The sequence below is a fragment of the Melozone crissalis genome, unplaced genomic scaffold, assembly GCF_028551555.1.
Source record: "Melozone crissalis strain CALT ecotype California unplaced genomic scaffold, PUWL_Pcris_2 ptg000012l_1, whole genome shotgun sequence".
Classification (NCBI taxonomy): Eukaryota; Metazoa; Chordata; class Aves; order Passeriformes; family Passerellidae; genus Melozone; species Melozone crissalis.
Window position 1 is genome coordinate 10,983,169 of NW_026535790.1, and position 12,033 is coordinate 10,995,201.

The 12,033-nt window shown below is 49.0% G+C and overlaps 1 protein-coding gene across 1 annotated transcript in view; it reads right to left on the reverse strand.

The window, feature by feature from the left end:
• Positions 1 to 3,147: 3,147 nt before the first annotated feature.
• ADAP1 (ArfGAP with dual PH domains 1) overlaps positions 3,148 to 12,033 on the reverse strand; it is a 47,726-nt gene continuing 38,840 nt past the window's right edge. The window contains exons 5-11 of the mRNA XM_054271036.1: positions 9,889 to 10,001; positions 8,875 to 9,021; positions 5,843 to 5,926; positions 4,858 to 4,920; positions 4,393 to 4,464; positions 3,766 to 3,994; positions 3,148 to 3,424 (exon numbers count right to left, since the gene is read on the reverse strand). Coding sequence (XP_054127011.1) covers positions 3,396 to 3,424; positions 3,766 to 3,994; positions 4,393 to 4,464; positions 4,858 to 4,920; positions 5,843 to 5,926; positions 8,875 to 9,021; positions 9,889 to 10,001 — 737 coding nt within the window. The 3' untranslated portion in view covers positions 3,148 to 3,395. The remainder of the gene's footprint in view (positions 3,425 to 3,765; positions 3,995 to 4,392; positions 4,465 to 4,857; positions 4,921 to 5,842; positions 5,927 to 8,874; positions 9,022 to 9,888; positions 10,002 to 12,033) is intronic.

The window sequence follows — 12,033 nt, forward strand, 5'->3', positions numbered from 1 at the left end:
CGAGCCGAGCAGCATAATTTGAGATGCACATCCAAGAGACATTGATACAAGAACTTGCTTCCACTGCCATGAGTAACATGCACACCCTTCATACTGCCTGCCCCTCTCCCCAAGGCCAGGCTCTGGCTGAGCCCACGCGTGTGTTTAGCCGATACTTCCTGAAAAAGCACAAGGTTGAATAGCTCTTGAGTAAAAGCCCATCAGTGGAAAGCAGGTAATTGGCTTCCAGCTGGATCTCTCTTGCCTAGGTATAAAAATTTGGCATCTAAAATACATCCTGTGGCTTGTGGCTGTACTTTGGAAGAGATTTTGCCAGTGTAAGTTCCCAGCTGTACGTGCAGGCGGCAGCGTTGCTGTGGGCAGGGTACGTGCTTGAACTGGGCTGGATGGCAAGAAAAGGGATACTGCAGAGCTTCTGGTTCTTTATGATATATTTATTTTTCTTGGGTGATTGATTCATTTAACACTTTCTGTTAAAAAAAGAATAAATCAATAAATAATGGAGTAACTTCACCCCCAGCAGTAGGCATAGCCATTCTCCATCTCCTCTGTAATGCAGCACAGTCTGGTACAGGGAACAGGTGAAAGGGTGGGGAAACGCTTTATTTTTTCACGATGAAAATAAAAAGGCTTAGATTAATAAACAGCAATCATGCATGGGGGAGGGATTAATACAAATTTATTGACTGTATGAAAAAAAAAAAAAACATTGACAGGAAGACTTTGTGTTAATTGTGAAGTCTCAAATAAACACTTTATACCAGGATGTGCGATACTGCTGCTTTCTAAGAGTTTCCCAAGCAGAGCTTTACATTCCTTGCTATTTTTTTTTCACTCTGCATTTCACTGTGGGTCATCCAGCCCTCGGTGCTTCACTTCACCTCTGTGCAGTAAAGGTGTAATTCTCTTGGAGCATTGGAATATCTGGAGCAGATGGGGCTTGCATTGCTGTGCAGCAGGTTAAGGGAAGAGCTCCCTCTCCAGGCTGGTGCTGTAGACATTTAATAAATGATCTGGGATGTCAGCAGAGGTTTAGAACCACAGCTTTCATTGCTTTTGGCTGCCAGGAATGTGCCTCTCAGGCAGTGTAAGGTGTCCAGCTCATGTCCCCTGCTGTGTCCTGTTATGTGACCCAGTGTGAGGTTTTTGCCTCGGCTCTGTCTGCAGCCTCCAGCAGCCTCAACTATGAGCTCTGTGTGTACCCTGACCCCAAAACCCCAGCCCTGACAGGAGGGCAGTGCTCCAGAGCTGGGGCACCTACAGGTGGATGTACTAAATGTATATTCACTAATTACAACAGTATATACAGAACTTATGTGTGTGTGTGTATAAAATATATACCTAGGAATTTAAAATACATGTATACACACACACACATATAAACAGCTTTTTGTATAGATAATAATTATATACTTGTATTACATATCATTTATAATATTATTCTTAATTATAAATACATGCACACAAAACAATTTTTATAGCTACCTATAAACACAAAAAAGAAGCCCAGTCTGTCCTCTCCCTGCTTCTGCTGTGCCTGGGTTGGTAAGTATGTGTGAATGACAGTGTGTGGATAACATACACTTATAAATACTTCAAATATAAGTTAAATGTATAATTATAGTTAGGCATACACATGTGCATGCAGATATACACCTTAAATTTGTAAGTATATTTATAAATCATATGTATATAAAGCATGCACATGTGTATGTAATATATCATCACATATTTTAGAAAACAAAGTATAAAAATGTCTATACATAAACAGGTGTGTGAAATACATTCAGCTTATATCATTGTAAATTGAATATGTCTGAGTGCTACATCTGTACATGAATGTGTGCATATGAACACCTCATACATTATATATTACACCTTATCCACTATGCAGTTGTCTGAATAGCCAACAACCCCTTCATAAAGTTTATTTCTCTATTCCCCAGAACCAGCTATCCTTTGTGTACGTGTGCACAAATAAAAAACTATTACAGAGAAAATACACAGAATATGCACTATAACACACACACATACACAAATAATAGCTAAAACAATACACATTTTGTTTTGAGGGTGTCCCACAGCCCTGGGGCCCTGCCAGCACTGGCCCCTCCTTGTTTCCATTTGCTGCTTTTTAACCCCACCTCCCTGCCCTGCCCCAGCACCACACGGCCACGGCTCTGACATAATAATAATTTATTGGTTGGAATGACATTTAGTAGCACAGTTGTCTTACCAGTGACAGAACGAATGCACACAGCCGATGGGATGCTCTCAGATACACAACCACCCGAGGAAACGCGTCGGACAGGTCCGTGGCTGGGGCTGGGCCCCCAGGGCACGCTGGAAATCTCATTTTGGGCTAAAACTCCAGCACCTGGTGTGCAGGTCCCAGCCCGCCCGCCCTAACTGCAGGAATTACAGTGCTCAACACCGCTGAAACGTCACTTCAAGCAGCTTTTTTTTTTTTTTTTGCCTTTTTTTTTGGGGGGGGGGGGGGGGGGGGGGGCAGGAGAAGAAAAATCAACCAGAAAAAAAAATTGGATTATTGGGGGAAAAAGTGCAACCACCAAGTCTGGAGAAGGGATGTGCCTGCTGGGAGTGAGCTGGGACAGGCTTTGATGGTGCCCAGCAGCAAACCTGCAGATAAAGCTCAACACCCCAGCTCCATCCCAGGCTCCCCAAATGGAACAGGGATGACCCAGGGAGCCAAACACAGGCCCGGCCCCAAAGCTCTGCTCCCCCAGCATCACCTCATGGGTTGGTGTCTCCCTGGCAGCCCCCTCCTCCCTGCCCTTTGTTAACAGGCAGATGATGCCCATTTCCTCTATTTCTAAATCCTATTTGCCCCTCTCTGGGTACAGCATCATCTCCAGTCCCCAGGGGGATAATTCACTATAATTCACTTATCATTTACCCCAGCACCATGGCAGGCTCAGCTGCTTTCCACAGCACCTTTCCTGTGTTTCCAGGCTGCCTCCCATCCCACAGGGATGTCACCTTTGGGCACCTGCAGCCCCCTGGAAAGGGCTGGCAGCCATCTGGAAGTGTGGGGATGCTCAGCTCCGGCACCAGGGACCTGAGCATGGGGAAGAGTCCCAGCTGCCCCTGGGATGTGCCACCAACAGTCTCTGCCATCCTGGTGAAGCGGGTGTGGGGCCACCTGTCCCACCCCACAGAGCAGCCACAGAGCTGAAATTCAAGTTGGATCAGGATCTTCTCCGACGTTCCACCGCCGCCCTTCCGACATGATCACGTGAATGATGAGGGGAAAGGGAAGTATTATTATTGTTATTATTATTACTGTTATTATGAATTATTCTTAACATTTCAAATAAAACCACGTTGTGTTGTAAACAGAAGCTCACTCCTCAGGTCTGCCCAGCCAGTCCCAGCTAAGGTTTATGTTTGAAATGGGCTTCCACTGAAAGGAAAAAACAGAGAAAATAAAATTAGATCAAGGCAGGCACTGGCAGGTGGTGGCACAAGTCCACCCTGAGAGGGGTCCTTGCTGATGCTCCTTGGCTTTAGTTACCCCTATAACCATACAACAGCATGGACATCACACTGGAAGCAATGAAGAAGGAAGGATACCGTCCTCCTCCTCCTCCAGGGTGAGCCCCTCTCTGCCCAAACAGCCTTTGCACTCCCTGGGCAGTGAAGAGCTGCCTCACCCAGAGCAGGAGGGAGCAATGCCCTGACCCCCAGTCCCTCCAGCCACCCCATCCTCCAGCCCAGGGCACACAGCCCTCCCCAGGAACACACCTGCATATTCCTGAGGCAGCATTGGCCGGCTGATAACCTTCTGGAAGGTGTTGATCCACTCCAGCTGGTCGTCCTCTGTCTCGCAGGCGAAGAGGAATTTCCGATCCGGGGTGACGATGGTGATCCCGTGCTGCCAGTGGTTCCCCTGCGTGGATGGTGGGAGCCCTTCCAGCACCTTGTAGCTGTTCTCCTTGCTCCCAATAAAAACCTCCCCTCTAGCAAAGGCATCCTAGGAGACAGCAGAGCAGGGGTTAGGGTGAAGGGAGCTCTGCATGCCAGGCACCAGGACAGCTGCAGCAGCCACAAACCCATCAGCCAAACCCCAACAGCACCACCCACAGCCCTGCTCCTCACCCAGGAGCACCCACAATGCAGCACCAACACCAGGGAGCCACGATCCAGATGCAGAATATCTGGTGGACAGGGCTTTTAAAGTGATTTTGGTATTTGCAGGGTTACTGCCCACCAGGCAGAGCCACCAAGCAGTGATAGCCCCTCTTGGCTCTCCCACCAACCTGCATTTTGCTGCAGATCATTACTGTAATTATTACTGCTGTTACTTTTATTATTATCAGTGGTAGTATTGCAGGTAGTTCCCCCCAGGCAGCCCAGGCACTTTCATCTTACCAGGGGATCTTTGAAATACATGAGCCGTCGGTCATCCATGGTGAACCATCGCTTCTTGAACCCCTCTGTTTGCTGGGGAGTCAGAAAATGCCAGATCACACACAAACAGCACAGCTTCTCTGTAACCATGCATGGCCCAGGAGTGTCAAAGCACCTGGAGCAGCCTGATGGGCTGGGGGAGCTGGGAACAGATCACTTCTGGGCCACCAGAGCCACCACAGCCAGGGGCTGGGCCAGCTCTACCAGGAAGGGACATTGGGTTTATGATGTAAATTTGGATTTTTGATGTAAATTTGGATTTTTTTAATGTTTGCTCCCAGGTGAGGAAAGTGCATTAAACACATTCAGAGAGTTATGGCTTTGCCTCTCTGGCAAGGGTTGGTTTGTCCCACCAGCAACCCCTTCTTGGGGCCATACAGAGCATGACTCGAGTTTGGAGGGACTGAAAAATGCTTCAGATCCTACCTTTGGCCCTGTTTTCTCCATGTATCCTTCCTTCAGGTAGTTTCTAGAAAGCTTTGGCACCAGCTGGAGCAAGCAAAGAGGACAGAAAAGAGCAGGGTCAGATGGAGGGGGTCCCTGGGTGTGCTGGGGGTCACTGGAAGGAAAACCCACCCTGAGCTGGCCCCAGCCCTGAGCCCACCCCACAGCTCTGCCCCCCAGCTCCAGCCCTGCTCCTCCCCAGTGCTCAGAAGAGGAGGCTACAACACAAAACACCTTGGAGCAGCTGCCCAGCACAGCCAGCAGCCCCCAGGAGCATCTCCCACACTCCTCAGGGCGCAGGGACAGAGCCACCCTGCAGAAACACCACTGCACCCCCCCAGATAATTGGCAGAAGGCAGGAAATGCAATTAGATTTCGAAATCTACAGCCAAGGAGGAGCAGGGAGTAATCAACAAGCACCAGCAGAGTGATGTTACAGCCCAGGAGCAGCACACAGCCCTGGCTGGCAGCACATCAGAGCAGCCTCTGGAATTGCATTAGCTCAGGATAACACAATTAGCAGCTCCAGCCCCCGGAAAACACAGGCATTTATAAATCAGGCATTTATAAGCCATTTATAAACCAGGCATTTATAAACCAGGCATTGATAAACCATTTATAAACCAGGCATTTATAAACCATTTATAAATCAGGCTGCACTGACCTGCAGAGAGCTCAGGGCACTGACATCCTTCTGCCCTCATCTTCCCTGCCTTCCAGCCTCTGTTTTGGCTTTCGTTATTACAGCCACAGCCTTTGAGCCAGGTGCTCAGGGCTCCTGCAGGGTGGCAGTGCTGGAGCTGCTCCCACAGCCCCTCTCACCCCTCCACAACCATCCCACCAGCAATTACAGAACACTCCGAGGGATGGAGCACTCCCCAAGGCTTCCAGCTTGTTAACAGGAGCTAAAAATGAGCAAAAATGGGAAAAAATAGCCCCACCCAGCCAATGGTGCAGGAGCACTCACATCAGAGTCACTGGCTCCAGGGAATGCCACTTGTAAGTAATGGAAGCGTGCTGCCCGGATGGCGTTGAACCAATCCACGATTTCCTGTTAATGAGGGAAAAAACAGAGTGAGGAGGGCAGCCTGCACACAAAATAACCTGATCCTGCTGGGGTTTGTCTCTCCCATCACTCTGGCTCCAGTGACAGAGCTCAGTGTAGCAGGAATCCTAAAAAACACAGAACACAGCAAAAAGGTGAAGGATGTGGAACACCCAGCTGCTGTTCCAGATGTGCACAGAGCTCTGCAACTTCCAGTCAGCAAAGGGACTTTCTGCAGAGGAGAGGATTTAAACATCTCTGAACTGGCAAAACCAGCCCCAAAAGAGCATTTGAAACATTGAGCTGACCCTCTAAACCCAGCTGGGCTGGTGCAACCTGCCCACCCGGCCCTGTCCCCTGCAGCAGGACACCTGGGCAGCACCTGCATCCCGCCCAAATTCCAGCTACAAACTTCAATGTTTTGATAAAAGAGTGGCTTAACATCCCTTTATCTTTGTATTCCTGTCTATCAGCTGGGCCTGTGAGTCCTTTAGGGACAGCCACAGTGATGCTGGAGTCCAAGAAGCTCTGGCACTTGTCCTTGGCAAAAAAAAATATCTCTCCACTTTTTTAACAATTTAAACAATTATTGCAATAATAATTGTTAATTATTACAATTAATAATTTAAACAATTATTACAAAATATTTGTTTTATAATTTCCTTATTTTTAAACTCATGTATTCCTTTATCTCTGGTAAGACCCAACAGCCTGTGCTGTATATCTGTGAAGGTTTTGCTGAGAAATGCCACATTAATTTGAAGTGTTCCACACTAAAAGGGAGCACTCAAACACTGCCCTGTGGTCTGAGACTGTGGGACAGGAAAGGTTTGGTGGAAGGGAATCAGGAGCTGCCCTGCCTGGGATCTGAGCACAGGGACAGGGATGCTGAGCTGCCTTGCTGTCATTAATGCATGTGAAGCTTCACACATCAGATCAGGGACATGTTCAGTGAGCCAGACCTAATCCCAAAATAAACACTGCCCAACCCTCTCAGGTGAGGTCGCTGTAGTGTAGGAAAGACCACATCAAAGGAGAAGTTGGCCTTCTCTAAGAGTTAAATTTTTTTATGCTTTAGAAATGATATGGCTAAGGAGGAAAAGCTCACATGAAATTTTAAAATCTCAGTTTTAAGCAGATGAATTGGGGGTATCTCAAAAATGGTCTAATGTGGCAAATAGCCATTCCAAAAATTAAAAATCTTTGCTTTGGTTTGTTAAGCTACTTCAAGTTGAGAGAAAAAAAACCCCCAAAACATAATAGGACATAGACAAATAGTGTTTTGGAAAACTCTGACCTACTTGTCTGAGGTTTTACTCACTTATCACTTCTTTCCTACCCAAAGCAGCTAAGGACACCCCAGATAGCACCACAAAGAGGATCACTGAGAATACACTCCTGAAGTTCATGATGACCAAACCAGGCTGGAGCTAATGAACAACAAATGAAGTTCAAATTTTGAAATTTTCTACAGCCACCAATTGGGTGGTTATACAGATATTTATTTATTTACCTGTGGGTCTTCTCTGTGATCATGATGTGAGGTAGGGTTTCACCCTGCAGAAAAGCAGAAGCTGAAACCCTCACTGACTTCCAGCAGTGAATTGCTTTCTGGAGTATGGATAATCCATTGATACAAAGAAGGTTTGACCAAATTCTTCCCTTTGAGGGTGGGGAGGCCCTGGCACAGGTTTTCCCAGAGCAGCTGAGGCTGTCCCATCCCTGGCAGTGTGCCAGGCCAGGTTGGATGGGGTTTGGAGCAACCTGGGACAGTGGAAGGTGTCCCTGCCCGTGGTAGGCATGGAATGAGATGAGCTTTAAGGTCCTTTCCAACCCAAACCATTTTGTGACTCTATGAAATGTAAGAAGGAGCCTAAATGAGGCTCCCCCACCTCAGAGCAGGGAGAGGCAGCACCTCTGGGGTCCAGGAGGACACACTGGGGCTGCTGGGGGAGCACAAGAGGGAGCCAAGGGCGGCAGGAGAGCACAGGGGGGTCCCAGGGCAGCCTCCAGCCCCAAAGGGCAGCAGTTTACCCCAGCAGTTTACCCCAGGGAGTTCACCTTCCTGCAGCCCTTGTGCAGCCAAGGAGACAGACCCAATTCAGGGAAGCTGGAAGGAATTGAGCAGGGTCATGATCAGATTTCATCAGAGCACATCCTGCCCTGCGTGGGAGCAGAGGCAGCTCCTTCCAGCAGCCCCCAGCTGAAACCTCAGCAGCAAAACCCAAACCCCAGAGCCCTGAGTGCAGCCCTCACAGCCTGGCTGTGCAAACCACCAAAGCCCAGCAAACCTCAGACTGACACAACAGTGGGAGATGCAACTTTGCCACTCAAGGGCTGCTGCTCATTAGTCTGGCTCAAACTGCAGCAGGAGGTACCTGAGAGCAGCTCCAGTGGCATGGGCTGGGCTCAAGAAGCACCTGCTGACCAGCACCTGGCATGGAGGGGAGGTTTGGGAGCAGCTCCCTGGCACCCACAAATGACCACCCCAGACCCATGGACCATCTCCTTCACACCTCCCTCCAGAGACACCTGAACAAGGGGATTTAGCTCAATACAAACATGAATATCTGCATTTTATGAAGCATGAGACAGGCAGAACCACAACAGTTCCCTGCTTCCCCTACATTCCAGCTTGCTCCCTTTTTGTAATTCTTTGGCCTGAGTCCCCTCATCTTCCAGTGCTCCATCCACACTTTCTCCATCTCTGGGTACTGAGGAGCCTGCCTTAAAAAATCCTCTACTCCAAGCTGCAAGAAATCTCCAATTCCTCCCATTTGCATCTGTCTACTTAGAACAGTTTGCCACTCTCTGTGTTTGGAAGAACAGGACAAACACTCAAAGCTGGCTGTGCATCTTGTAGCCCTTCCACCCTCCAAGACATCCCAGCTTGGCTGGAGCCTGGTGTGCCACAGGCTGGCTCCCAAACCTCCTCATTACCTCCAGGGCCTCACCTTGCCATCTTCATGATAGACAAAGATGTTCCTTGTGCTATTGTCCTTCAAGTAAGTGATCTGCAGCCCGTGTGGGTTCCCAATTTTGGCAGGCTGGAAAGTGGCGTTTAGGTGCTCGATCTTCATAATTGCTTTGGGTTCTTTTGCCTGGAAAACACAGCTGGGTGAGCAAGCACCTGAGAAGTGGCTTTCAAACCAAAAACCAGTTCACTTGGTCAGAAAAAAAGGCCTATTTGAGGGCATTAGCTAAAAGCACCTGAATGCCAGCCCACAAAACTCTCTGGTGATGAGAGATCCGAGACTCTGCTCGGATGTCAATGCCAGCCTGGAAAAATGCTCTGTCCTTCTGCAAAATTCAGCAGGGATACAAAGAGACAGCTAACTAACAGGCCAGGGTGCTTTGTGACCCTCCAGCACCTACAGATAGTTCATTCTTGTCCCAAAAGATGGAGGATTATCCCCTTTGCCAACAACAGACCTGGCTGAGAAGTGCCATGTCCATGTCCCCACCTGTCCCATCCTCTCAGGTGAGCCACTGGCTGCTGACTCTGCCTGACGCTGGAGGAACAGAAAACCAGGGAGCTTTCCCTCTGGACTGCATGCCATGCCATGCCATGCAAAGGAGGATTCAGACCCCAGTGGCCACTGCAAGGTGGTGACACCTTCATCACAAGATTTCATCAATATGAAACCCACGTTCACTGGTTGATGCAAAGCCAGAGCTGAGAGAAGCTCCTTTGCTGGTGGTTTGAGAAAAGCCCTATGGACTTTAAAGGGCAACAGAGCAGGAATGTGTGAATGGGCCTGGGGGACATCTCTCCATGACTGTGGTGGAGGAGCAAGAGCAAACCCCACTAAAGGGAGGGTGAGCTGAGCCTGGTGCTCCTGTCCTGGAGCAGCTGGGGATCAGTGCTTATGGAAATTGTAAAATAAACTGGTGCCCTGGGAATTATATGTTCCAGGATGCTCTCACAGCTGCAATCCCATCTGCACACAGCAACCCCAGGTACTCACATCGTTTTTGTTGAAGTACTTCAGAGCACCTTCCCTCTCTGATAACACGAATTTTCGGCTCAAGAATTGCCCATTGTCGCGTCCTCTCTTCCACAGAAATCCTTCTCTGTACCCTGCAGCAGAAAGGAGTCACTGAGAGCCAGGGATAAAGAGCTGTACTTGAAAAGAGAATTGGCATAAAGAAAAGAACTGAGCCTTCAGAACTCAGCAAACCAAGTGTGGGGCTGCTGTGATGAAGAACAGCCCTTCCCCTCCAGACCTGCCCTTCTCCCTCTGCCCTCATTCTCTGCCAGCAGCTTCTGCTTCAGACATCTCCACTCTGAAACCAAGGAGAGGCTCCCTGTGTATTATTGCAGCTCAGTGCAGGGGTGAGCCAAACACAGGGTTGGTGAAGGATGCTGCAGGTATTCCTGATTGCACCTGCTCCCCTCAGCAACACAGATTTTTTAGCATTTAAGGGATGGAGAATAAAATAACTGTGTGTCACCAAAGATGATCTCAAATCATTGCTAACCCTGGCAGGTGGGCACCATCATGGTTGTATATGAACAGAGGGAGGCCCAGAGAGGTTTGCTGAGCTGCCCAGGACAAGGCTGTGAGCCAGGATCACAGTCAGTCTGGAAACCCAGCTCTCCCTGCCCTCTCACATTGGACATTTCACCATTTTGATGTTCTCTTTCCAACTTGTGTCAAAACACAGAATGCAAATTCACTTCAAGGAAGAATTACAAAAACCCAGCACAACCAAGTGTTATCCCATTCTGTGGCTCACATGTTGGCTCTTCCCAGCCCAATCCCTCCAGCTGCTCTGACAAAGCCAGCTGTGATTTCAGTGTACTTTGGTACTGGTTTTTGCTTGCTTCTTTTCTTTTTCTTTTTTTCTTCCCTCCAGGGCTGCATCCTCAGGAGCTGCTCCTCTGCTCTGCCCAAACCTGCACCCCTGTCAGCACCCATCAGTGCAAATCACCATGAGCAGCCCTTGCACCCAGCATGAACCCACACAGGCTCCCCGGGCAAGCTGTGTGTCAGCAAGATGAGTCCTCAAAGCCCTGATCCACAGGGCTGTGAAAGCAGCCAGAGAAGGTGCTGAGAAACAAAGCAAAACTGCAGAGGCACAACAGGGAACAGATCTCACGCTGGAGGGCATTGGAGACAGAAAATTGTCACCATAGGACACGAAAAAACACAAGCACACCGCTGCTCTCACGGTGAAGAAAAAGGGAAGTTTAATTTCTGACTCTAACATTTATAGTTTTCCAAGAGTGACAGTGGATTGGAGGGTGACAGTGCCACCTCTCCAATGACACTGGACAAACCAACAGTCCAGCAACTTTCTCTTCTTCTATAAAGGAACGCAAAACAATGAGTTATTTACAGAAAGTGTGTGAGAAAGTTCACTACAAGAATGTCAACATCAGAAGGCTTAGAAAATCTTAAAAAAACAGGGTGGCATAAAATAAACCCTATCTCCCTTGTCTGATGTGCTGCACTATCTCAGCAACAGCTTTGTATTTTAGAGGCACCTGGTGGTGAGACCTTGGCACAGGGTGCCCAGAGAAGCTGTGGCTGCTTCCCTGGAAGGGTCCAAGGCCAGGCTGGATGGGGCTTGGAACAGTCTGGGATGGTGGAAGGTGTCCCTGCCAGGGCAGGGTGAAATGAGATGATCTTTAAAGTCCCTTCCCACCCAACCCATTCTGATTCTATGGCGGCTGCTCTGCTTAGGTGGAAGCTGAATGACCACAAGCCCTCCAACCCCTGCTGACTGCTGTGTTGGAGCACACAGCACCGTGTCACCAACACGCTTGTTCCTCTCCTGAGGCACAGAACGAGGGCTGCAGCCTCCTGCCACCACCCCATGGATCACCAGCACCCAACCATGAGTGCAGAAAGCACTGCTTGGGCAGGACTGATAAAGAAACACCACTAACATTGCTAACATTGCTAGCACTGCTGCTGCCACCTTTCCTGCATCACTTCTGCCGCCTGCCAAGGAGCAAAATCAACCGCTTTGTTCTGCAGGCTGCTCTGGCACCAGCCTGTGACTCCTGCAAGAGCCCCACCAAGTGTCAGTCAGCCAGCAAATGGCACAGGACACAGCCACACAGCCCAGGTGGGCATTTCTCACCTGGTACGTGTCCTCCAAGG